At 43.4% G+C, this 25,613-nt stretch overlaps 1 protein-coding gene across 2 annotated transcripts; it reads right to left on the bottom strand.

Annotated features, from left to right (window-relative positions):
- On the bottom strand, positions 1–25,571 carry LOC142582882 (cytochrome P450 3A24-like). Of its 2 annotated transcripts, none has more exons than XM_075692980.1 (14): positions 25,484–25,571; positions 19,708–19,804; positions 19,528–19,580; positions 17,366–17,462; positions 13,614–13,730; positions 10,756–10,844; positions 7,534–7,679; positions 7,080–7,195; positions 6,029–6,170; positions 3,969–4,129; positions 3,006–3,097; positions 1,883–2,026; positions 513–675; positions 1–238 (listed from the first exon to the last, which is right to left on the bottom strand). In XM_075692980.1, the coding sequence occupies exons 5-14, from the start codon at positions 13,695–13,697 to the stop codon at positions 149–151; spliced, it is 1,227 nt and encodes a 408-aa protein (XP_075549095.1). In that variant the 5' UTR covers positions 13,698–13,730; positions 17,366–17,462; positions 19,528–19,580; positions 19,708–19,804; positions 25,484–25,571; the 3' UTR covers positions 1–148. The 2 variants fall into 2 exon arrangements, with proteins under 2 accessions (XP_075549095.1, XP_075549094.1); XM_075692979.1 differs by lacking the exon at positions 25,484–25,571 and adding an exon at positions 24,959–25,207.
- Between the last annotated feature and the right edge of the window lie 42 nt (positions 25,572–25,613).

The following is a 25,613-nucleotide window of genomic DNA, read 5'->3' on the forward strand; positions in this document are numbered from 1 at the left end:
AACGCAAGTGGACATGACCTATTTTATTGGTACAATTCCTTTTCTTAATGTAAATGTTGAATCGTTTCTATTTCCTAGAAACACATGTTTCTCTGTCGCTACCACCACACAATACACCGTGCACTTTTGTGCTTTCTTGACGCCATATCTAGACGTGTTGACCCGGCCTTCTCCGTATTCCGACAGTGACGTCTTCCGCTGTTAAGACACCAAGTCCTTTCTTAATGGTCAACGGATCCTGCAAGATGTGAAAAGATAAGGACATGCGTTCCACAATGTTCCCGATCTGTAGAATATCTATTCTCTACTCTTAATTAACCTATTTCTTCCCAGAAAGAACTCCTTTGAATAGTTCCATAGTGTTGTTCCTTTCCACGAAATTCTCCACTCCCCGATAAAAGCAACTCCAGTTCGAGTTAGCGGCAGCCAAGAGTATAATGACTCGTTATGTCAAACAAAATGTGTTAGGATGCTAGCGGCGTGCATGCGTGAACAGGGAAGCGTATACGTACCTTTGTTTTATCTGTGCGAACGAACTGAACACTATGTAACGAATGAAGCAGGCAGAGCTTTACGGACTGAAGGGCGAGGCGCATCCCAATGCAGTTCCGTGGCCCAGCACCGAAAGGAAGGTAAGTGTATGGTTGGACAGAGTCCACGTTCTCGTCGCTGAATCTGAAGAAGAACGAGAAAAAGGGAGAAACATCTTTTTGAGCAGCACTTACTGCAGTTAGGATTGTTTGTATAAGAAAAAACAAATATGACGAAAGAACCCGGGTTGCTACGCAAGCATGTGTTGCAAGCTTGGTTTTGGGGGTGCTTATTTGTGGCACTGTGTCGCGCTATGGGTCAAGCCCAGAGTTCCTTTTACCACCATGCCTCGCCCGTACGCGGGAGCCAGCCGATACTTCTGTCTCCGCTTCCGCAAGGACCAGTTCGGAACACCGGGCAGTGTCTCAAAAAACAGCGCCTACGTCTTCGGCCAGAAGCGCAGCGTCTCCATGACAGCGTCTGACACGAAAACATAGTTAGACACAAAGATATCGCGATTAGTTCCCGAAGAAAGCTAAACGCTTTAAGATTTGGTAGTTTCGCTGGAAAGTCACTGCATTGGCAGCGATAGCAAGGTCTAGTGCTGCTTTTCAACTCATCGGACGGTGTTGTGACTATACGTGAGTGTGAAATGTTAACGCAACTTAGCACGCAAGGCAACTACTGCTGGCCAGGAGGAACAGCGCTCTGGCAGTTAGTTACCAGGCGTCTCACAAATCTGGCGGTATCAGACGCACCGCCAGTACATGGCGGTACAGACGTTGCACCTCGCTGGTGTGCGAGGTGAGACTGGTATGTATGTATGTATGTATGTATGTATGTATGTATGTATGTATGTATGTATGTATGTATGTATGTATGCATGTATGTACGTATGTACGTACGTATGTATGTACGTATGTACGTACGTATGTATGTACGTACGTATGTATGTATGTATGTATGTATGTATGTATGTATGTATGTATGTATGTATGTATGTATGTATGTATGTATGTATGTATGTATGTATGTATGTATGTATGTATGTATGTATGTATGTATGTATGTACGTATGTACGTACGTATGTATGTATGTATGTACGTATGTATGTATGTATGTATGTATGTATGTATGTATGTATGTATGTATGTATGTATGTACGTATGTATGTATGTATGTACGTATGTATGTATGTATGTACGTACGTATGTATGTATGTACGTACGTATGTATGTATGTATGTATGTACGTACGTATGTATGTATGTATGTACGTACGTATGTATGTATGTACGTATGTATGTATGTATGTATGCGCGGCACACACCACGCTATTCTTGGTACTTGCCGTTCAGGTCTAAAGCTGTCAGGATCGGGGAACAGCTCCGGGTCGTGATGCATAGCATAAACGGGGATCATAATAGAGCACTCTTTCGGAAGCTTGATACCCGTGTCGCCAAGAGTGTAGTCATCGTAGCCTGACCGTTCAAGCCTGGAACAGAAAAGCATCAAATGCAGTTGAGTATGAAACTTTTGCGGCAGGAGCAGCCAAACACCATTATCATCAGACCAAGCGACCAGCCTTTAATTACACTGGGGGCCATTCCTTTTTTTTTCTGTAACCATAAAAATCGGTGATTGCCGAGTTTACCTAAGGTGTATAGAAGCGTGTGTTTTCCAAAACATGACTGTAGAGTTTTATAGCATATAAAGGTCGAAATGTTCCCATACTTCTACATTTTGATGTAGGTAAAGCGCAAATGAAACACGGAACGCGGAAAGAATGATGAGATACAGAACTACTTCACATTATATTTATTCCACAATGAAACCCGTATGCAGTACGTGCATTCACCATTCATAACCACAGTGCATGCGTCAGAAAAAGATTCGCTGTCTAGGTAATTGACCAACACCACTGCCTATCGAGGCGACGTCCGATCCGCGCACTAAGATAAAAGTCACGCCCACATAGAAAACAACGCCGGGACAACAATCAATGCCAATCGGACGCTGCCTCGATGGCTAGTGGTGTTGGTCATCTAAATATCAAATGTCTTCTGAAGTGTGCGCTGTGGTTATAAATGGTGTATCCAGATATACGGGTATTCTTGCGCAATAAGTTTAATTGGAAGTAGCTCTCTGTATGCCTTCATTCTTTGCACTCTCTGTGTTTTATTTCTGATTGATTCGACTTAAGATGACGCCGTACCGACTAGCTCCCATGCAGACCCTAGTTCAGTATATTTCTATATACTCCAATACCTCTGCATTTTGGCTAACAACGTTTCGTTTACAAGCGAAGCTTATAACAGTCAAAGAACATATGCTTCTTATAATTTTGTTCTACATTTGTTTTACGTTAAAATGACAAAATTATTTAGCTGCCTAAGCTCTTGAGTTCAGCTCCAGGAATGGCCTAAATTATTGCGAAGCTTTCGTTGCTTTATTGCCACATTTCACCTGCTCACCTTGTTGCAGGCGGGAACAAGCGTAACGCTTCCGATACCACGCAGTGCAAGTACTTCAGCTTGGATATGACGTCCAAGCTGGGCTCCGGACCCTGCGCAAGATCAGTACAGCTGTAGTTGCTGCAAAGTTTTGAATCAGGAACCTGTCAGGCACGTGTATGTAAGGTGCACTTTCGGGCTCTGAGCCGTTGTTTAAAACAGAGGCAACTGGACATTAGAGTCTATATCACAATGCACTATATGAAGCACGGCAAGATGATGCCTACTTTGTCAACGATCTACCGGTCTGTGTGAACGACTTTAACTGGAACGCCTTTTGTGTGTGTGTATCCATGTGTGCGTGTTTTTTTTTTTCGTTTTTTTTAGTGCTTTCCTCTCTGTCATCTTTCTAACCCCTATACTCCATCCCTAGTGTAGGGTAGCAAACCGGAGACTCATATCTGGTTAACCTCCCTGCCTTTCCTCTTCATTCTCTCTCTCTCTTGTCAACATAGTCACGCTTTTGTTCCTTTTTCGCTGACGCCGTACAACAAAATTCAAAGTATAACCGCGCGACTTTTGCACGAGAACAGAGACGAAAAAAGAGACGTACAAGCGCTGAGCTTGACAAGCAAGACAGTGCAGCTTTGAACCTGTTCAAACATAATGCAGCTCTGCCTCAAATTTTAACTCACCCTCAAAGGCACCCAAAAAGTTCAGGTGCGCACTGGGCTCTCAGTTGGATCGCTTGTAAGCTCAGAATAGAATATTTTAGTTTTGCTGTTAATATGGAAATTAACGTTGGTCTCTTGCACTAGCATGAGGCAGGTATCTTTAACGGAACCATTTAAGCTATGTACTCAAGTTGTGAAGTTCCTCGTAGTTTTTAGGCATGACAAAGGGTACTTGGTGACCTGAAGCGGGACGAATGTCCTTACATAAGCGTGCCCGAATGCGATGATGCGCAGTCAGAAATCTACTTACATTCGCTGCAATACAATCGTCCACTTCTTTTCGCAGCTTTTCTTGGACGTTGGGATTGAGAGCAAGCAGGTAGGTGGTGAAGGCTATCGTTGACGACGTAGTCTCCTGACCGGCCAGAAAGAAGAGTACGCACTGCGCCATGGCTTCGATTTCACTCAGACCTTCGGGGCAGGAAACATGTGCCATGCTCTCAAGAGATAGTTCAAGAAATCAATTCAACGGCTGTTCGGCCGCACTAAAAGGCTGTACGAAAATTATTCGACTTCATCGCTCTCAGACAAGAAGAGCGCTCGATTGGAATATAGCAATAGTCTGGAGTTCAACGTTAACAGAGAGGTTACAATGATTGCATTGCGAAACAGCAGCATTGCATTCTAGCATAATCAGTACCTTAGGGAGCGAAAATGTTTTTGTCGTTTGTGTGACTTCTATTTTCTTTTTCGCAGAATTTCGCCATTCACCTTCATTGTTTTATTGTTCAGTTTCTCTAAAATACCCTGTTGATACCTACGCACTAATTACCGTTCTTTCCGGCATACTGTATTAATCAGGGTTACTGTTGCACTTGGTTTTATGAATTTATGATTGAGCATTATTCCTACTACTGTACAGTATAAAAGGTGTCCCAACTATCGTGCACCAAGATTTAAAGATATGCATGTGCAACGTAGCTGGACAGAACCAAAGTAATGTTGTTTGCCATCGCTTGAAGATAATCCGGTTATTTCTCGCATTCCGCCCAATTACATAATGAAGACATAATTATTTATTCGTCTTATAGAATATTATAATTAGATGAAAAGTGTCAATGAGAAAATTGTAGAGCAACAAGAAAAGCTTCCGATACAGCTTTCTGTTGCGCAATACGTGCTACATAATAGTGCTTTTCTGAGCGTGAAAGACAAGCCGCGAAATTACGCGACATTGCCTCATGGCTGGACATTCGAGGCACTTTCCATAGTGAGCCCGAGTCCATATTTCTCTCATAAATCTGCTTGTAATGCAAGGAGTAAAATCACATCCATGACATACTGGGTTTTTTTAGGTCTAAAATTTTTCAAGATTGCCTGTGGCACATAGCACAATTTTAACCCTTGATTTAAATTACTGGATGAGGCGACCATTACTTCTATGAGGAATTGACATAACATAACATTAACGTAATTACCTAAAGGCGTATCCACTTGAAACGAATTCTCTGGGCTGCACCAGTTTCGAGATAATTTTGAAAGTGTCCGACGTAATGCATTGGTGTTCCAGTTACCTTAGTGCTTGAATGCATAAAACAGCGTTTTCATGAAAGAAGCAACTGGGACGCCAATGTCTTTCGTCGGAAACTTGGAAAATTATCTCGAAACTGGGGCAATCCAGAGAATTCATTCCAAGTGTATAGGCCTTGTAAGCTCACCGGCTATAATTCGTAGCTTTATATATGTGCCGTAATGCGATTAATTTAGAAGACAATCAGCGGAATTGCGTTAATTATTCAATTAAGCGTTTTGATTTCTTGTAGAATTAATGGCTGCCTAATCGAGTAATTTAGATTAAGGGTTGTCATTCTGCTATCTTTCACAGGCAATTTCCAAAAATGTTGGCCCTTCAAAAAAAGAAAAAAAAAACATCCGGTATAAGCTTGTCGGCATTCCGAAAATCCCATTTTCAGGCACATTATATTCTCCACAGACTAATGTTTTACACATAACGCAGCTCCCCGTTTGTAAGACGCTTCTCTAACTGCATACATGAACATGCCAGATATATTTTAGATTAACTTATACGGATGCGTTTTAAATGAAGTAATATTTATTTTTATGGTTCTGACTAATAAAAGTCGAGACCCTTGAATAGCCTTATTCTATTCGCTAATAGTGAGGCAGTGGTGACATACACGTACAGAGACTTAGGGACAAGCCAGAACCTACAGCAACCCAAAAGACCGCTTCACTAATGAGACCGATTAAGTTGATACCCATATGCAAGTGTGAAAAGCGCTGCTGTTGCTTGAACGCTAGCTTTGTCATAGAGCGATAGAAATGTGCGTAATCTCGATTATCACGTACGTTTAGTGCTCTTCGTCGTCTCTGGTTTATTTTCCGAACCAATGTCGAATAGTTTGCTCTCTGGATCTGCTACGCCATCATCACTTGAAGCAAGGCTACCTTCTTGAGCATCCATCATGAGCTGCAAAAAATCTTCTTGACGCTAAAAAGACAAGGCACAAGATCGTTACAATAACTTTTGTTGTTGTTGTCATTTTATCGTATCACCAACTCCAGCCATGTTGTTATGATAACCCGTAAAAGAATCCTAAATAAAGGTACCTTAGCGTCTTTCACGGCGAAATAAGTTTATTCAAAGTGTAAAATTTGCGAAATCACAGATCTAGGACCCTTTTCGTCTACTTTTTTCAGTTAATTCAAAGCTGTAACGATCAGCGCCATTGAAGTTGGGTGACCTTGAAAGTGACCTTAACACGATACTTTTCTTTGGCTCTTTGCCTCACTTAGCGGTTTGTACGTTTCTGGACGTGCCAATGTCACCCTCAAGGTCACATAAATGGCCAGAAACATCCACAAACCGCCAAGTGGGCAGAAGAGCTAAATATACATATCGCTTTAATAAAGCACTAATCTACCACTCTAAAGTGTTCTGCGCTTGTTTTCAAACTGCTGTCTTGGAAGAACGAAATGTGATACGGAGTTTAAATCTGCCGGCAACTGAGGCCATGGTATTTGTCATATGTGGGCAAAGCCATTCAAGAGCTTCACAGGCATTGAAATTTGTTTACTACAATTGCTCGAAAAGAATAGATCACTTCAAATTGTGAAGTTATTCTTCAAAGTCGCACACGTTTGGCTTGCATTTTTTATGCGTAACGCACATCTGGCCTCCCGAGGAAGAAATATACGTTGAGTTTTCTCCTTCCACTGATGAGCTTGAAGTGGCGAGTATAGCTATGAAGCACGCTGCAGCTTTTACGTGATGAAAGCCAGAACTGCCGGTCACCGACAGTTCAGGCTTTACGCATAATTTGCAGATGGCGAGTAAGTCAGAACCTATATATATAGCGTACAGAGAATGTCAAGAAAATTAATAAAACGTTATACGTACGAAAGCTTCCTGACGCCTCTCGTTTATGATGCGCTGGCAGACATTTTTGAAGTACTCAAACTCGCTGCCTGTTACTATTCTAAAGCTGAAGTACTTCACGAGTCCCGGGAAAAGCACTGAAAGAGATCGATGTCATTGTCAATCAATGCATAATCCTTCATAACCAGGGTTAAAAGAAAAAAACAAGAACCAATTACTTTTTGAATGGTTGTGCATTTATGCACATAATTCAGATATTTTCTGAATTTTAAAGCGAATCTTTTTTTGCTAATCATTGACCGGCGCATTTGATCCGTCGCACACTGTGTCAAAACCTTTGTTAGTACAGCGACAATCTAAACTGTGTACACCAGCACTCATTATCAGCGGCTTCCCTTCTTATGTTTTTTTTTCTGCGAGTGCTTTGGGAAGCTTCTTTTTTCTTTTCAAACTCGTAAATGGGAGAAATACATACCTGAAATAAGCAGCCTTAAGGACATTCTTGCGGAAAATGCTTTACTGGCTTGCGTCACAAACTCATTGGTGGCGTCTGTGTGGGAGTCAAGTCTTGTTCCGAACGCGCACCTTGCGATCACGTCGAGTGAGTAATGACCAAAGAACCTGCCAAAAAATTAGTGCAATGCTAAGGGAACGATTTTGGTATTTGCACTGTACATTGAAGTGCGCACAGAAAGGTCGTCCGTAGTTTGTCGCAAACCCATAAATTTGACATAAATATCATACGTCAACGCATGTCTGACAAAGCATTCCAGGCGCTTAAGAGCGGGCGAAACCTAGTTTCACCAAACAAAATGCATCAAGGTGGCGCTAATGCCTCCAAGCAGGAAAGTAGAGTAGTCGGAGTCACCAACGTGCTTAATAGTCCGTAACCATGAGTGCATTGGCCATACGGCTCTCGCTGTATAGCTTTGGCAGGCCCAAGCCGGTATTTTCTTCTTGATAGGGTTATTATTATTGATATTATTATTATTATTATTATTATTAGTAGTAGTAGTAGTAGTAGTAGTAGTAGTAGTAGTAGTAGTAGTAGTAGTAGTAGTAGTAGTAGTAGTAGTAGTAGTAGTGGTGGTGGTGGTGGTGGTGGTGGTGGCAGTAGTAAAGGAAACAGCGCACCTTTCAGCCTTCAGATATTTGTTTTCCTCTATCTAGAGTGCAGGCGACATATGACGCCCATTCAGAGTGCCTGGATGTCTTCACGCCTAACTTTAATATTTTCCTGAAAGCAGTTGCAGAGGAATTTCAATGACTGAAAAAAACTCTCATATCTGTTGTGTGTTCCGTCTAATCCTTCTTTCTGTTTCTCCACTTTTGCTTTGTGTTCTCTTCGTGTGCACATTTTATGCCCTGTTAAAATCTGTATTCGCGAAATTATTATTCTTTATGTGTGCGCGCGTGTCTACGTGTGTAAGTGTGAGTGTGAGCTTGCATTGTTCTCCCTGTGCATTGTTTTGCCTATTGCGCCAGCACCAAGACACTCGAGGTTGTTCCTGAGCACTTTAATAAACACCTTTCATTGATTATTATTATTATTATTATTATTATTATTATTATTATTATTATTATTATTATTATTATTATTATTATTATTATTATTATTATTATTATAGTAGAAGTATAAAAGAATACGCATATTGTCGTGTTTACAGTTGTTACTAATGTCATAGGATTTCTTAGGATGTTTAGCTTTGTCTGATTATACACTTTTGAACTTATCTGCAGCACATTCACCGCCCATTGAGAAAGTTGACCTAGCTCAGGCGCACGCAAAGAGGGCATCTCTCGCCTCTTTGTATTAAGTCTTAACTTTCGAAGAACATGTTTCAAGCATCGTTAATGCATCCTACAGGAAGTTAGGCCCCATATGAAGGATGACTAAAAAGTTTACGAATCTGAACGGCGTTATTCTCTTGTTAATTCCTTTTGTCCGCTCGAAGTTAGAGTTTAATTCTGTTGCATGGAACTGTAGTAAATTGACCAATGTTGCAAAAATTGAATGTGTTTAGCGACGTTTCATTCGTATCCTGTACGCTCGATTTCTTGGTCGCCGTGTATTTCATTCATCTGAGCATGTACTGCGCATAGTTAATATTACATCCCTAGAAAAAAACGGGATATACCGTGATTACTTATACTTGTATAGACTAATTGACAACCACTCCTCCTTTATGCGGTTACTGTCAACTGTAATGTTCTGTGTGTATCGCCCTAACTTGCGTAATCCTAGCATTTTCTACCTGAATTCCTCTTGCACCTCTAACGCTGTAACACGTCTTGTAACAGAACAAAGTACCTTTCGTCGTGATCTTGACATATTCAGCTCTACTATTTGCTCATTATCTTACTTCTGTATTTGATTAATTCAATTTTCTGTCGCACTTTGTATCGCTGTTCATTGAGATATTCTCTTTTGTTTTTCGGTTTTATGTTCCTTGTGTAACACAAGGGAACCAATAATAAAGCGTAAAGCTGCTCTTGGGCACTTTCAGAAAATAAACAAATGAAATGAAATGAATGAAATGAAAAGTAGATTTTGAAAATTATACTGAGCGCTGTATGTGTATTCAGCGTTGTGTTATTTCTCGCTACCCTTTCTCTTTATCTCCGTCTTTCTATCCCTCTTTCTCTCTCTCAATACCACTGCGTCTGTCGTGATTCACCGACGGTCTGGATTCGCATAGTAGTGACACTCCAGTTTTAACTAGAACTATGGTGCCTCGCTCCTCACCTTCAGCTTATTCAGAAGCATGCCGATAAAAGCATGAGTCGGCCATTTCTTCAATGCCTCAGGTGCTTCATAAATAATTCCGCAAGGTGCACTGCTAAAGCTAGAGATTGGCGATTATGTAACGAGTCGACTGATTATTGATTTTGTGGGGCTAAACCTTTGAAAGTCAACAAGCGGTGCTTGTCTTTGTGTGTGGGGATGGGGAGGACTGGTGTAAATTAGTTTTCTTTATTAACGCGATAGGGTTAAGGTGCCCGTGTCGCACAATATGCGGCGTCGGCGTCCGGCGTCGCCGAGAGCGAAAAATAGCGTATACATTTAGTGATATGTATATGCCACACCTTGCTATATGACGTGCGGTGTTTGCGGGTTACATTGCCGCCCTATTCTACCACGAAAGTTGCTCCTACCTTGTCTCACAGCCTTCACAATGTTATTCCTCGGAATTTTGAGCCTGACAGCCCACAAACAAGTGTCATGAAACAAAACACCGACAGCGCATGCCTCTTACGTTAAATCTTAGACTGAAATATTAAGTGCGGCGAAGTAGTAACAGAAACCGGAACCTGACGTAATTCCTTTTTTTATTATTTTTTTATTTTTTGGCGCGGCTGTGCGCTACCTCAAGACCGGCCCACGCACGCAAGAGGCCGCGTTTCTGCCAGGAAGCTCGCCTTCGTGCATAGCGTTCGCCACCAGCGTTTCCCGGTAAACATTGCGGTTGCATAAGCTGCAGTTGCCGGGAAACATGAGAAGCATTCAGGGATCTTTAATGCTAACGCGATACACTCTTAACGGCGAAGCTTAAGTGTCCTCTAGTTTTCATTTAGTGAGAGATCGCTGCAAGAGCGTTCTTCGCTTTTAGCAGCAGCTGGGAGTGGTCAGCAATAGAACGACATAAGCCTTTGAGCCGCCGCGGTGGGTGCTATCGGTGCGCGATACCTCGCTCACCTTTTGACATCGATGTCATCGTTTCTCTCCGCAGCTTCCTTGAGATGCTTACACGTCGTTCTCGCGCAATCTTGAATCAACGCGTTCATCTGCAAAACATCCGACAACCGCTGGTTTATAAGTATATACACACACACATTTTTGTAACTGTGACTCACATTGTTTGTATTGTGACATTGTTTGCATTCTACGTGAAATGGTATAGCCGGCGCCAGCATTTCCTCTGTTTCATATATTAAACATAAACACACGCACACACACATTTGCCATCGATAGAAAAAAGGGTGCAGACGTCAATGTCCAGTGAAGGAAATGTAACACGTGCTTCGCACACCGAGAAAGGTGGAGAAATGATTGTTTTTCGTTTATTGCGATAACAATTACATGGACATTCCAGGCGAATTTCCGCCATCGCCATTGGCGTCGCCTTGATGTTCTGTAGAAAGTCCAAATGCGATAACATCGCGGCCGCCCGCCGTATTGAGTATGTGCGAGCGAAGGCTTGCGAGAATGAGCCGAGAAAGCTGGTAGCTTGATACGGTGGTGCCTTCTCGCGCTCGCAATGGAGGAAGGCGGGGAGGGTGAGCGTGGTCTTCTCACACGCACAAGCGGGGCGAGGGGGGGGCGGGGAGGAGGTGGGGTGAGATGTGCGCGCTCTAGGAGGACGGGGTTGTGTGTGTGTGGGGGGGGGGGCGGGGTGAGGATGTACTCTAGCTGCGGTGGCTGAGCGCGACCGCGCGCTTCCTATCTCGGAGGCAACCTGCGCTCGCTTTGAAGGCTAGCTGATTTGAGATAGCTGATGGCTTCGTGTGTGGTGTGTTCTCGAGCGCCTAGTTCGCCGCTGCTGCCTCTCTTCATCCCGCCAGTCTTATGACAGTACGGGTCCGCGGTCATCGAGTGAGATGTGATTGTTTTTTTCTGTGCGCGCTTGACAACGTGCTCGTTAATTCAGTTAGCAAGTGAATGTTTGCAGCAGTTCATGCAGTTGACAAAACGAGTGGCCTTACTTCGGATAGCTGACTAATAATTAGCTGTCGCAATCAATGCTTCGGCTTTCGGGTGAAAGTGTGGCTTTTTTCCTTGTCAAACGGCAAGTGCACATAAGCGATGTATGCATCTAAATAAAATCTGAGTGCACTCATCGAAAGAATGCACCTTTTGAGGGATATTCGACAATATCCAGCAAAACATTGCTGAATCAACTTTCTCTAAGAAAAATGTTGACGAATCTCGTCTAGTTTCTGCTGATAAACCTTACAGCAGATAGCATTATACTGTGTTCTGTGTAACAGATTCTTACCCTTCCTGCACCTTGCGCGCTACGACACGTCAGCCGTTTGTGGTTACAATAAGAATTGTTTTTTAGCTGCCTTGCCTGCTCGCGCTAAAACAGCAGTATTTTTCATCAGTCGAAGCTCACCCTTCCCATTTATACGAAGGTCTAATGAACATGGCATTGGATGACCTACTTCGGTGGTGCTATACACCTCTATTACCACCAATAGGACAACAAACCTTCGCAGAAGTAAACCGTCACCTTTTGCACAAGAGATAAATTTCGCTAGTGTGATCTACACAAATGCAGGTGATAAGAAAAAACGTAGGACGGGTCGCATCAATCAGACCGACGGCGCACCCTGATTCCAAGACGCTCGCAGCTATGTGGCAGAACCAACAGAATTTATTATTTAAGCTTCAAGCCATCCACGATGTAATAATGACTGTTAGCAACATGACAAACATCGGTGTCGATGAGATTTATATCCACTCGTTTAACGATGTGAAGCAGTAGAAGCACGTTTTAATAGACGATTTAAAAACACGTTTTAAAACACGAAGAAGCGATTCATGGGCTTGGCATGTTATCCCATTTCGATATCAAAGTCTGCTAGGTGCAGGGTCGTGGTTACCACTAATAAGCATAGCCGACAAGGCCATGCACTTCCGTTTACACGACATCACGCCTACTTCCCTTTCCTATGGCTCCCGTTGCATCCCAATCCAGAAAAGATCTTCTACGACGGGACACTCATTCTCTAACCCCCCGTATGTCTTCTGCTTTCCTCGTAATCTCCCTCAGGTGGAAGAAGTATCTGTCGGAGTATTTCGAGCTGGGGATGGCCTTGCCACTTCCGTAACCTCGGCCTGCGGCTCAGTAGCTGAAGACTTTAAATTGCCCGGTGAGCTCTGACCCCGCGTTTGCAGCAGATTCTTGCCATCTGATGTAACCGTGTTCGGGGGCAAAGGCCACATGAGAAAATGTGTTTAGAGGGGCGGGGATACGGACAAATTATCCAAGACTACGAATAGTTAGTTATGGGCTATAAGTTCCACAGGTTACTCATGCGTCTTCTTCACGAAGAAAGACTGAACGCACTTATTTGGCCATACTATGCCGTGCAGACAAAAAAAAAAGAAACAATATTTCTGCACATTGAAGCTGGCACTCAAAGAACAGTGGTGCTTAGAACAGTGGTGTTGACACGACAGTGTAGTTGCCTACACGTTTCTTAGTTTGTTCCCACGTGGTATCAGTATAACTCTTAAGAAAGGATTCCCCGTCTGCAACAGACCCTTGCAGTTGCTATCAATGTCCCACGGTTGCTGTCAAAGAAAAACAGTATCCGCTTACACTATGATGGATAATTGTCGCGCACCGCCAGCAGTCGCTGACTTAGCGCGGCGCAGAAAACAAAAATAATTCCAAAATATCTAGTAAGTCACTCAATTACCGATCCACGAACAACTTGAACTTTTGAACGCCCTGGCTAGATAACGTTTTCATTATTGCTTTCGTTCGTTGGTCATAAAGCAGGTCCAGCAACGCCACACTCCGTCCTTTGCGTTTTACTACGTACCTTACGCAGCTTCCCAGTCGAGAATGCTGGACTAGATGCGGGGCGTATATATCGCCAGCGCTCAACGGCTGCAATGACCATCATGTTGTCCAGTAGGGGGTTTGACGTGCGTCGCTGCTGTGATAAAAAAAAAAAACAGGCAACAACAGTTCTCACGGCTGTATCTCTGGATTCAAAATATGGTAAAATACGACCTCTTTCATACACACTGTCAATTCATTATGCATCCGCATTTAGATCCCATAGAGCGAAACTTTTCATGCCTATCCTTTCGGCTTTCCCTTGGCTGTTGTGTGCTGCTGGGTCGGTCGTTATCTCAGCAGATATATTTATTACTAATTATACGAACATCCTATGTCGTGCACCGAATGCAAATACCAGCAAGCGGGTTTACACGTATAACCGTGAATGCTGACTGACAAAGTAGCGCCACTATGCTCACCTCTGTTCTGCTTGTTGCGTAATGAAGGCCCGAGCCCTAGCCCAAACATTCCATCTTTTTTAGACTATTGCTCGTGCCACCCCTCTTCTTCCTTCTATTCTCCTCACCGTCGCCGTTTGTCGGCAATGATCTTCAACATGAAGAGAAATGTTACGTAACAGAGGCCCGAGCCCTAGCCCAAGCACTCCATTGTTTCATTCTATTGCTCTTGACATTCCTCCTCTTTTTTCTCTTCTCTTCTCCTCGTCGCCGCCTGTCGGCAGTGATCTGCAATACTGCTCAATAAAAAATAAATTGCTACATAAAATCAGAACGAGAACAAAGGCAACCGAGGGGCAAAATTTTTATTAACGATATCATAAGAAGCCAACAAACAAAGGCGCCAATGGCAACATACGGGGAAATTATTTGTGCTTGCTAATTGAATTTTTTTTATTCAAGTGCCCAAGGCCCATACGGGCATTACATAGGGGTGTTAGAATAAATTAGTGTACATACAGTATACGCATTTGAACAGATAATGCATGTTAAAATAAAAAGAACACAAGCGGAAAAATAGGGGGAAAAAAGCAGTACAAGCAATACAACGACACGTCGTAAACGTTGAAGATGCCTATAGAATTAATATGAGTGTTACACAACATCAACGTAACTAGTCACATCATGCAAGAAAAAATGCTTGAATAAAGGTACACGTACAAGCAATACTGCGTGAAAGAATGAAAAGCACAACCAGAGAAAAGTTTATACAGTACACGTGACTCTGTGCTGACCTAGAACAAAACCATTTGCGCAAAGACATCAAAATGTGGTGTGGAAAAAAAAGTAAAATGGGAAAAAAAGCCCGCAATAACACAGTGATACCTATAACGCATGAACAAGAGAATACTACGTTAAAATAGCGTTTTAGTTTTGCAAGGAAATCATCATGACTTACTCGTACAATATTATTTAACAACATATTCCAGTGATATACCACGAGAATTAAAGAAATTATAAATGAATGGAAATGAAAGTGCACGAAAAACAACTGGCCGCAGGTCGGATACGAACCCACGTCTTCGCATTACGCGTGCGATGCTCTTACCAATTGAGCTACCACGGCGCCTTTTTCCCATTCACTTTCTGCAGTACTTATGTTGTTTTACTACTAGAAATAACCCTGGGGCGTTGCGTAGCACTCCCACGGTTAGTTCTAGCAGCAAAAAAGAGAAATACCCCAGAAACTGCATGGGAAAATGGCGCCGCGGTAGTTGGTAAGAGCATCAGACACGTAAAACATGAACATTTAATATTAACCAACAGGTCCTTTTAAATCTGACCACTTGCTTAATGCATCACTGCATTATATTTAACTAACTCTTTGTTTACTTAATTTTCCTTCCTTTAGCCGTTCGATATGTACCACTGAGTGTGTCCCCATTGTTGGCCAATCCTCCAGAATGGGTACTTCCCACTGTGACACAAGAGGTACATTATACCTATAGCTGCAGGCTAGACATGTGTCGTACTTATCTGTGCATGCACCTGTCATCGCCGTTTCTCTCTGGACACTAAGGATCATACATCCCCTTCCCCCTCATTCTTCCATTTCGGCATAGCTTGTCGGCGGTGTAGTACACACACACACACACACACACACACACACACACACACACACACACACACACACACACACACACACACACACACACACACACACACACATATATATATATATATATATGTATATATATATATATATATATATATATATATATATACACATAATTGCATGAAATCAAAGTTGTGACCTCTGTGGTCGATGAACATACACATTCCATGAGATTGAACAGTGCATAGCATGAAACAAGCAACATTGTAGCATCGCCGTTCGTTGATAGGCGTTTATGGCACTGTTTGATTAAAACATTGCTCCATATAGAGTCCAGCATTTGCCTTAGATCAGCATAATTATTATAGTCCCAAACTGAAACCTCACCTACCTCGCATGCCGATTTTCTTGTTTTCTTCCACTGAAGGAAAATTGTGGCTGAAACTCCCTTAAGGGGATTCTCTGAAGTGCGAAGCATTATATAGTGACTGCTTATCTAAGTGACCAAACATTACGGTATATAGAACGCTCGAATAATATCCTCGTCGAATGATATCATCTCAGATGCGGGCACGGCACCGCATCTGAGATGACGAATTCACCCAAGCTGCTCTTGCAGGCTACCTGTTCCTGGGCCCTTTGTTGTGGCCTGCTGAGTTCATGTCCACCGGATTTTGGATTTCTGCTTCTGCCATGGCCATATGCCGCGCCACCGGCACCAATTTCGGACGGATTCAGCTACCACGTCTGGCAACAAGGCACTGCTACGCTCTGCACTACCGGCGGCGGATATAAAAGCCATCGAGACATCGGCGGCTTCGGGCACGGCACCGCATCTGAGATGACGAATTCACCCAAGCTGCTCTTCCAGGTTAGTTCTAAAGACGAGCTAGCTAAAGTACTAAAGACGAGCTAGCAGCCGCTAAGAGCGAAATCGAACTTCTTAACGCAAGGGTAACGCAAGGGATCACATCATGTCTCTTACACTCCTGGTTGTTGTCTTGAAATGAAGCTGTGACGTTACACTTCACCTTCTTAATCAATTTTTCGCAAGCAGCTGCTGCCACAGAGCTCGGATAACTAACTGTATTTAGTCTAACCACTTGATGTTCAACACTCTCCGCTACTCTGTGGCCGCATGATTTTATCAGTGTAGCACCAGTGATGGACACAATGCCGTTTTTACGGTTCTTGAGTGCTTTCATGAATCTGGGATGAAATAGCCCGCAGGTATGGGCCACTTCAAAGCGTAGGCGAATGGATAAATACTGTAGCTCGTTTTCATGAGGGTTTCTAACCGTGAAGTTGATCAACCACGATACGAGGGGCACATAAGGGTCAATCAAGTTACTGATAGAAAGCTTTCAATTCTAGCCCCTTTTCTTTCACTAGCTTTCACTAGCGATAGAATGTTCTACCGAAAGCTCTGGCAAGGTTATTGTGTTTCTTAAATTCAGATCTACTTAAATTTCACACAATAATTTTTTCGCAAGAAATTGGGAAAATTGGCTCAGCGCATTTTTTTTTCTTTATCACGGTGACATACGTCACACCGATTAAGACGTCACTTTTACGATTGGTTTCTGGCGTGCTAGTATAATCGCGGCGTTTTCAGCAACTTTACTGGGTGATAGCAAAGTGTGTTCGATACAGTCACGAGCGGCAGATTGACGAATGTTTGCGTAATAAAAAAAAGAACGAATAATGTTAGCCTACCTTTCTGTTTGGCAAAAGGTGGAAGTCCTTGACGAGGACCCGCTTTATCAGATCAGGTTCGGCTACAAAGAGGCATGGTTTTCCTTGCTCGTAAGCACTGCAGCAAAGCAAAGCGAGACAGCGTGACACAGAATGTAAACCTAAAGCAGAGCGACATGGGTGCAAATGGGTGCTGCAAGCATTGAAGTGCGGCAGAAACCGGTTTCCTGTATGACATGTCACGGCGTTTGGCGGCAAAGCTGATAGTGCTACTATATAAGCACTCGAAAACGTTGTACGACAGCTGTCATGGTGTCCTAAAGAAAACTAGATCGTGCACAGTGTTTGTATATACAGAAGGAATAATGTTATGCTAGGGGTGATATGCACGCAAATTTTGAAGTGTGCAAATCTATCAGGGGTTGATGAAAAATTACTAAAACAAGCCGTTTCAGTAATTTTGGCAGTAACTTTAGTAAAAGGCGTTGTATGAAACACTTACAAAAGTTCCCCGCTGCCCCGAGAGAACAGGAGGTTGTAGCAAATATATATCTGCGAAGCACAGGGGCCATATTAGGATGACGTGGGTGGAAGGTTTTTGACGTTTGTAGATTAATTAAACCATTTGTAAGAAATGACTTATACAAGCATCGCAGAGCTTCGCAAGCGATTATTACGATCCAGCAGTAAGCTTGCCCATTATTCTGAAAAAAAACTTGGGCAAAAAATGTCGAAGGAGTATACGAAGAATGGGGAATGTTGTTAGCGCGATACGTGCACAAAGTTTCAAACGTGTAAGTTAATTAGATCTCGCGCATTGAAATTCATAAGGAAGTATTCGAAAGCGTAATACGGTCATTATTACCAGTTTGCGAATGTCCCGAAAGCACTCGACATAGCACCTACTGCGAATTCAGTGGTGTGTATATATATATATATATATATATATATATATATATATATATATATATATATATATATATATATATATATATATATATATATATATATATATGTGTGTCTGTGTGTGTGTGTGTGTGTGTGTGTGTGTGTGTGTGTGTGTGTGTGTGTGTGTGTGTGTGTGTGTGTGTGTGTGTGTGTGTGTGTAACCAGTGAACTAAACAGGACACCTTGTTGATATTTGATGAAACGAAGGGGAACGTTATGGGTAATGTGCCGGCGGCACACTTTGACATTTGTTTGTTACATTGTGGCCTTTGCATTAAATTACATGTGTGTCACCATTTTAACTTTGTTTTACGAATGGTACAGAATTTTGCCCACTGTGCTGGTTGAACTACAAATGTCAGTGAGTTAACATTTAGCGTAGTATAGGAGAACGTTTTACAAAATTTGTGTACAAAACTAATATCTTTGGACTGTAGACGACCTTAGTAAAAAATCTTTTAGCACGTGCTTCAAAGCGTTATAAGGCCTTTTTGTGATGTTTCCTAGCGTCCTGGAAAAAATTTTACGTCCCACCTAGGTTCCATTAAATGGAAATGTTTAAAGTTATGTATGAGTTTGTTGGATCTTTAACGTTCCTGACTTAATGAGGGCCATGACAAATATTTTCTTTATCATCTGGTTTCTTTTTCAGATTTTATGCATTATACGATATTCCTAGTACGTTGGCGCGGTGTGCCCAGTGAACTAAATGAGGCATTTTGTTTATATTTGCTTAAAATTAGAGGCAGCTTATATGCCAAGTGGAGGCGAAGTTCGAAGTGCGTGGACTAATTACGACTTTAGCGGTAAATTACGTATGCAGGTGATCCCAAGCGTTTTCAGTGTGTTTTACTTACGCTGCATAATTTAGCTCGCTTCCGTGAAAGAACTATGAATTCCGCCGAAAATAAATTAAGTGAGAAGGGGGGTAACGTTATGGCCTATGCGGTCGCTATCTAAAATGTGTGTAAACTAATAGCTGATGTGTGTGGTGGAATGTGTGTGACGAACGTTTGCAAAGCACACTGTCCTGCAGTACCAGTACAGACACCTAGTCACACTACAGTATTACACATAATATTCTATAAAAAGTAGAAGCCCCAGTTCACGGGTGTTTGCTTTCGTGCCAGCTAGCCGTGCTCTGTTGTCATGCTAGTGGCCGCCGTGACCAATTTACGTGTTTTTATTGTCCATTGCGTGGTCCTGTGGACAAGGACAGGTGGCTGAATTCTTACCCGAATAATCGTCCGTATTTCTTGTATCGCTCTTGATCACTCAGACATACTGGCTGCAAGATAAAAAAAAAAAGAATGTCTGTTTTAACTATTCGCACATTTCCATAGTGCGAATTTCCGAATACAAAGTTGCGTGTTGAGAATAACGCTCAGGTGAGTGACGTCGCAGTAGCAGCTTACCTTTAACAGCAATCTCTTGGCAGGTCCAAATATCAAAGAAAACTTCTCGTGCGGCACATTCTGGTTTTTCCAGTAGTTTCGATGCCTTGCCGCATATCTTTTGACGACGTGATGTTACCAGTATGAAAAGAAAAAGAATAGGTTTATCTTGGCACTTGCAGTCCGTTCCCCGTAAACGAGTGAATTTGTCTTCATAAATATGTTGTGCAAAAATCATTGAAGTTGATAGTCACAACAAATAAAGTTTATATAGTATTCTGTACTATACTGCGCTTCTCTCCGTGCTTTTCTTTTGTCTAGGAAAGCATCGTCGTTTCGTGCGGCAGTTGCAAATCCGAGTCCCTCAGGCATCAGAACGAGACATGCGGATGCTTGTCAACTTAGTGACAGATGTGTTTCGCTGTTCTCTTGTATCGTAGTATTGCACAACAAGCAGTGTCGGACGTGTCCGTCCTGCCACCGGCTTTTGCAGACCCCAAGGAAAGTGCACCGTGAAAACTGGGCCGATGCCGAATGGCTGCAGTGACCGTATTCCCATAAGGGAACATGGGGGAGTGTGGGCAATGCAAAAGTGCTCGTGCACCTATATTTGTGGGCGCGTTAAAGGGGCCCTGAACCACTCTTTATTGAAGTAGAGAAAGGCATTTAAAGTAAAAATAGGCTATTTCAGAAATACCTTGCCGCAAAAAGTACTTCATTGCTTTCAGCAGAAGCGGAGTTATTGGCAATGAAACACGGCCTCCGATGTGTTCCCGTTCCTTCAATAATTTGCACTGCGAAGGCTACGGCGCAGTGGGGAATGCCCACAACGCTCCGCCTTCTAAATCTCATCGTGGCGCGCAGTTCATATTTCATTCTAGATGTTTCGCCCGAACAGGCCGCCATTGGAAGATAAACCTGGCAACGTTTAACGCTAGAACGTTATCTAGCGAGGCGAGTCTAGCAGTGCTATTGGAGGAACTAGAAGGCAGTAAATGGGATATAATAGGGCTCATTGAAGTTAGGAGGCCAAAAGAAGCATATACAGTGCTAAAAATCGGGCACGTCCTGTGCTACCGGGGCTTAGCGGAGAGACGAGAACTAGGAGTCGGATTCCTGATTAATAAGAATATAGCTGGTAATTCTATAGGAATTCCAGGAATTCCAGGAATTCTATAGCATTAACGAGAGGGGGGCAGGTCTTGTTGTGAAACTTAATAAGAGGTACAAAATGAAGGTTGTACAGGTCTACGCCCCTACATCCAGTCACGATGACCAGGAAGTCGAAAGCTTCTATGAAGACGTGGAATCGACGATGGGTAAAGTCAAAACAAAATACACTATACTGATGGGCGACTTCAATGCCAAGGTAGGCAAGAAGCAGGCTGGAGACAAGGCAGTGGGGGAATATGGCATAGGCACTAGGAATAGTACGGGAGAGTTATTAGCACAGATTGCGGAACAGAATAATATGCGGACCCGCCGTGGTTGCTCAGTGGCTATGGTGTTAGGCTGCTGATCACGAGGTCGCGGGATCGAATCCCGGCCACGGCGGCCGCATTTCGATGGGGGCGAAATGCGAAAACACCCGTGTACTTAGATTTAGGTGCACGTTAAAGAACCCCAGGTGGTCGAAATTTCCGGAGTCCCCCACTACGGCGTGCCTCATAATCAGAAAGTGGTTTTGGCACGTAAAACCCCATAATGTAATTTTTTTTAATAATATGCGGATAATGAATACCTTCTTCCACAAGCGGGATAGCCGAAAGTGGACGTGGAGGAGCCCGAACGGCGAGACTAGAAATGAAATAGACCTCATACTCTGTGCTAACGCTGGCATCATACAAGATGTGGACGTGCTCAGCAAGGTGCGCTGGAGTGACCATAGGATGGTAAGAACTCGAATTAGCCTAGACCTGAGGAGGGAACGGAAGAAACTGGTACATAAGAAGCCGATAAATGAGTTAGCGATTCCGTAAAGTTAGTTAGGATTCCGTAAAGGCTACTCAACAATAGACCATATACGCACTATCAATCAGGTGATAGAGAAATGTGCAGAATATAACCAACCCTTATATATAGATTTCATTGATTACGAGAAAGCGTTTGATTCAGTCGAAACCTCAGCAGTCATGGAGGCATTGCGGAATCAGGGTGTAGACGAGCCGTATGTAAAAATACTGAAAGATATCTATAGCGGCTCCACGGCCACCGTAGACCTCCATAAAGAAAGCAACAAAATCCCAATAAAGAAAGGCGTCAGGCAGGCAGATACGATCTCTCCAATGCTATTCACAGCGTGTTTACAGGAGGTATTCAGAGACCTAAATTGGGAAGAATTGGGGATAAGAGTTAATGGAGGATACCTTAGTAACTTGCGATTCGCTGATTATTGCCTTGCTTAGTAACTCAGGGGACCAACTGCAATGCATGCTCACTGACCTGGAGAGGCAAAGCCGAAGGGTGGGTCTAGAAATTAATCTGCAGAAAACTAAAGCAATGTTTAACAGTCTCGGAAGAGAACAGCAGTTTACGATAGGTAGTGAGGCACTGGAAGTGGTAAGGGAATACATCTACTCAGGACAGGTAGTGACTGCGGATCCGGATCATGAGACTGAAATAATCAGAAGAATAAGAATGGGCTGGGGTGCGTTTGGCAGGCATTCTCAGATCATGAACAGCAGGTTGCCATTATCCCTCAACAGAAAAGTTTATAACAGCTGTGTATTACCAGTACTCACTTACGGGGCAGAAACCTGGAGGCTTACGAAAAGGGTTCTACTTAAATTGAGGACGACGCAACGAGCTATGGAAAGAGGAATGATAGGTGTAACGTTAAGGGATAAGAAAAGAGCTGATTGGGTGAGGGAACAAACGCGAGTTATTGATATCTTAGTTGAAATCAAGAAAAAGAAATGGGGGGGGGGGCATTTGGCAGGACACGTAATGAGGAGGGAAGATAACCGATGGTCATTAAGAGTTACGGAATGGATTCCAAGGGAAGGCAAGCGTAGCAGAGGGCGGTAGAATGTTAGGTGGGTGGATGAGATTAAGTCTGCAGGGACAACATGGAAACAATTAGTACAAGACTGGGGTAGTTGGAGAAGTATGGGAGAGGCCTTTGCCCTGCAGTGGGCGTAACCAGGCTGACGATGATGATGATGATGATGATGATGATGATGATGTTAATGTAGACGTCACGACTTCAGCCTGTGACGCCTACACTAGAAATGTATTTACACCCTGAAGGGTGTTGTTGCATTGGTAACACCCTTACCTTCAGGGCCTTACAGAAATTTATAGAGAACGACAACGAAGCTCTAACTCGACATGCGGGGAAATAAGTCGTAGTAGTGTGATAGTAGTAGTGCGAACTATGTGATTATTCTGACAGCCTTGGGCGCACAAAAATATCCGACATCACAGTTTCATATTTCGCCCTGTGAAATTCTCTTGTCGGCTATTTCTGTGCGCCCAAGGCTGTCAGAATGAAGTTTCCAACTACGTCTTTTGTGATCGCACGTCTAATTAGAGGTGCGTTGTCAGCCTCTATAAATTTGCTACATCCATGCATGAGCACTGTAGAGGCGACATAAGACGGCATGGAATGCCTGTTTAAGCTTCCCATCCTTAAAACAGTTTGACATACAGTTCTATCTTACCCGTAATAACGCTACATTCTAACTACACTGTTTTCTTTTCAAGCAGATGTACACCTTCACAGAATCACATGCAATGGCCATGAGGTGTCATGCTCTGCAAATAGCAATACATTACGAGTTCGACTAAATAAAAGGTCGCAGTTACGCCCGAAAGGCGAAGCACCGATTGCGATAGCACATTAGTGAACAGCTAGGTATACGAAGTAGGGATAGTAGTTTTAACAGCCATACAAACTTGCAAACATATGCATACTAACTAAACTAAGAAGCATGGTGTCACCCGCGCGCTAGCTAACATGAATACATCTCACTCAATGACCGGCAATAGTCGCTGTCAAAACGCTGCAGTGAGGAAACGCGGCAGCAGCGGAGAGCGGTGCAGCCGCTCGAATCAATGACAACTAAGCCGCGAAAACACTGCGTAGCGCGGACTCTGTACCTGTCGCGGATGGCTTTCGAGATACAGCTGCCCGGCCTGGCGCGCACGGCCGGGCAGCTGTTCTACAGCGCAGAACGCGCCTCCCTTCCCTACCCTCCCCCCGAATGCTTGCGCGCGAAGGAAGGCGGCGCGCGTCGTCCCCGCTTTCGTCAGTTGCGTGAGCGAAATTGAGCCGCGACCACCGGCTCACCCTCGCACGCTTTTACTTGCACCTACAGCACACGGCATACGGCGACGATCTTATCGCCCTTGGACGTTATACGGAACCTCACGATGCCGACGGCAGAATGCACCTGTGTCCTTATAATTGCTATCGCAATAAAAAAAGAAACTGTTTTACGTGTTGTCATGCGAAATCACAAATTGAAGGGTTTCCTGCAAAATCCCTTCAATATCTACATGAGCAGGAACATATGCGTGCGCATGCGCTCGTTTATTTTGCTGCACCGCCCTTCAAAAAGACGTCTCGGGTGTCCTTAGCTATTTCTTCAAAGACGCGACGACGAAAGCCTTGCAAAGCCTCCTGTAATTAACGTGAACCCAGCTTAATGCACCCTAATACACCCTAATTTATTTTAATAATAATTCATACACCTCAATCCATCTTAATCGACTTTGATTACCTACATATTCCTTATTTCACTATAATCCACTTTAATCCTCTTTCATTCACCTTAATCCGCCCTAAACTACCGTAATCGACCTAAAGAAACCCTAATTCTCCTCAATACACATTAATGCATCCTAATCTTCCTTAAACGACTTATCAATCATTATTTACTTTTGCTAGTCACTGATCATCTCTTATAAACAGCTGGACATGGTTTGCTTCGATTCTGGCCTTCGTTGGGTCATTTTTTACTGCGCGAATACACGATCGCATAGAGAGCGCACAAGGAGACTTACGCAGACAAATGCAAGTCCGCGCCTGTCCTTGTGTGCTCTCTCTGTGATCGTTTATTCGCGCTGTTAAAAAGTGTTCCCTAATATGCGCCAACTCGCCCAACAACAAGTTCTTCTAAACTTCCTTGGGTAACGTGATATGTTTGTGCCTCACAACGTGGTCTTTAAACATAGAGATCGAAGGCTTTCGCCTTAAGAATGAAACAGAAAAAGCAGCTTTTTTTCAAAAGCCACATGTACTGAAAACCGGCATTTCGCAGTTACTCACATGTAAAGCAGAAAGCAAGCAGTCGCACAAACGATGATCGCATCAACTAAGCTAAGTGGGAAAGTCATTGCAGAGCCTGCTTCGTACAATTCGGACAGAACGAACTTTCAGAACTGGGAACACGAAAGTCGCAGAATAAATGGGTCCGCTCTTTGTGGGAGCTGTATTCCTTAAGTCGCACGCTCTCTGACGCTGTTGATTCCAATGACGCACTCGGAGGCACCGGTGAAAGAGGTTTGCAAGACAGGCTCAGATTGTGGCAAGCAAACCACATGCCTGGTAGATAACTAAATGTATATATATATATATATATTATGTCACCGTGCCTTTTGACAGAGAAGAGATAACAGACAGAGCAATGTACTTGAAGGAGACGCTATGCGTAGCAACAAGTGCCCTGTTATCGACCGTCCGGGTGGGTCTGACAACAGATTGTTTGTGAAGAGTCCCGTTCACGTGTCCTATGTCGGCGGCACCTCGCCTGATAATATCGCCAAGGCTGTGCACCGTCCGAGAATGACTCACCTTTCCGACTTACCCAAAGCCTCGATCAGAAAAATAAGCAAGGTAGGAACAGAAGGAAAGACAGTTATTGGAAAAAAGATATAAGCAGGTGTCCTGCTTGTGTGGGGAGGCTCCCTCAGTCCAGAGCGCC

Source organism: Dermacentor variabilis, chromosome 5 (assembly GCF_050947875.1).
Source record: "Dermacentor variabilis isolate Ectoservices chromosome 5, ASM5094787v1, whole genome shotgun sequence".
NCBI lineage: Eukaryota > Metazoa > Arthropoda > Arachnida > Ixodida > Ixodidae > Dermacentor > Dermacentor variabilis.

Bases quoted from the DNA above. Each gene is read 5' to 3' on its own strand.
- LOC142582882 (XM_075692979.1), bottom strand. From the start codon at position 25,026: ATGACTTTCCCACTTAGCTTAGTTGATGCGATCATCGTTTGTGCGACT. The intron at 19,805-24,958 runs GTGAGTAACTGC...CGTCGTCAAAAG, and splicing joins GCTTGCTTTCTGCTTTACAT to ATATGCGGCAAGGCATCGAA. The intron at 6,171-7,079 runs GTACGTATAACG...TTGTCTTTTTAG, and splicing joins AGAGGCGTCAGGAAGCTTTC to CGTCAAGAAGATTTTTTGCA.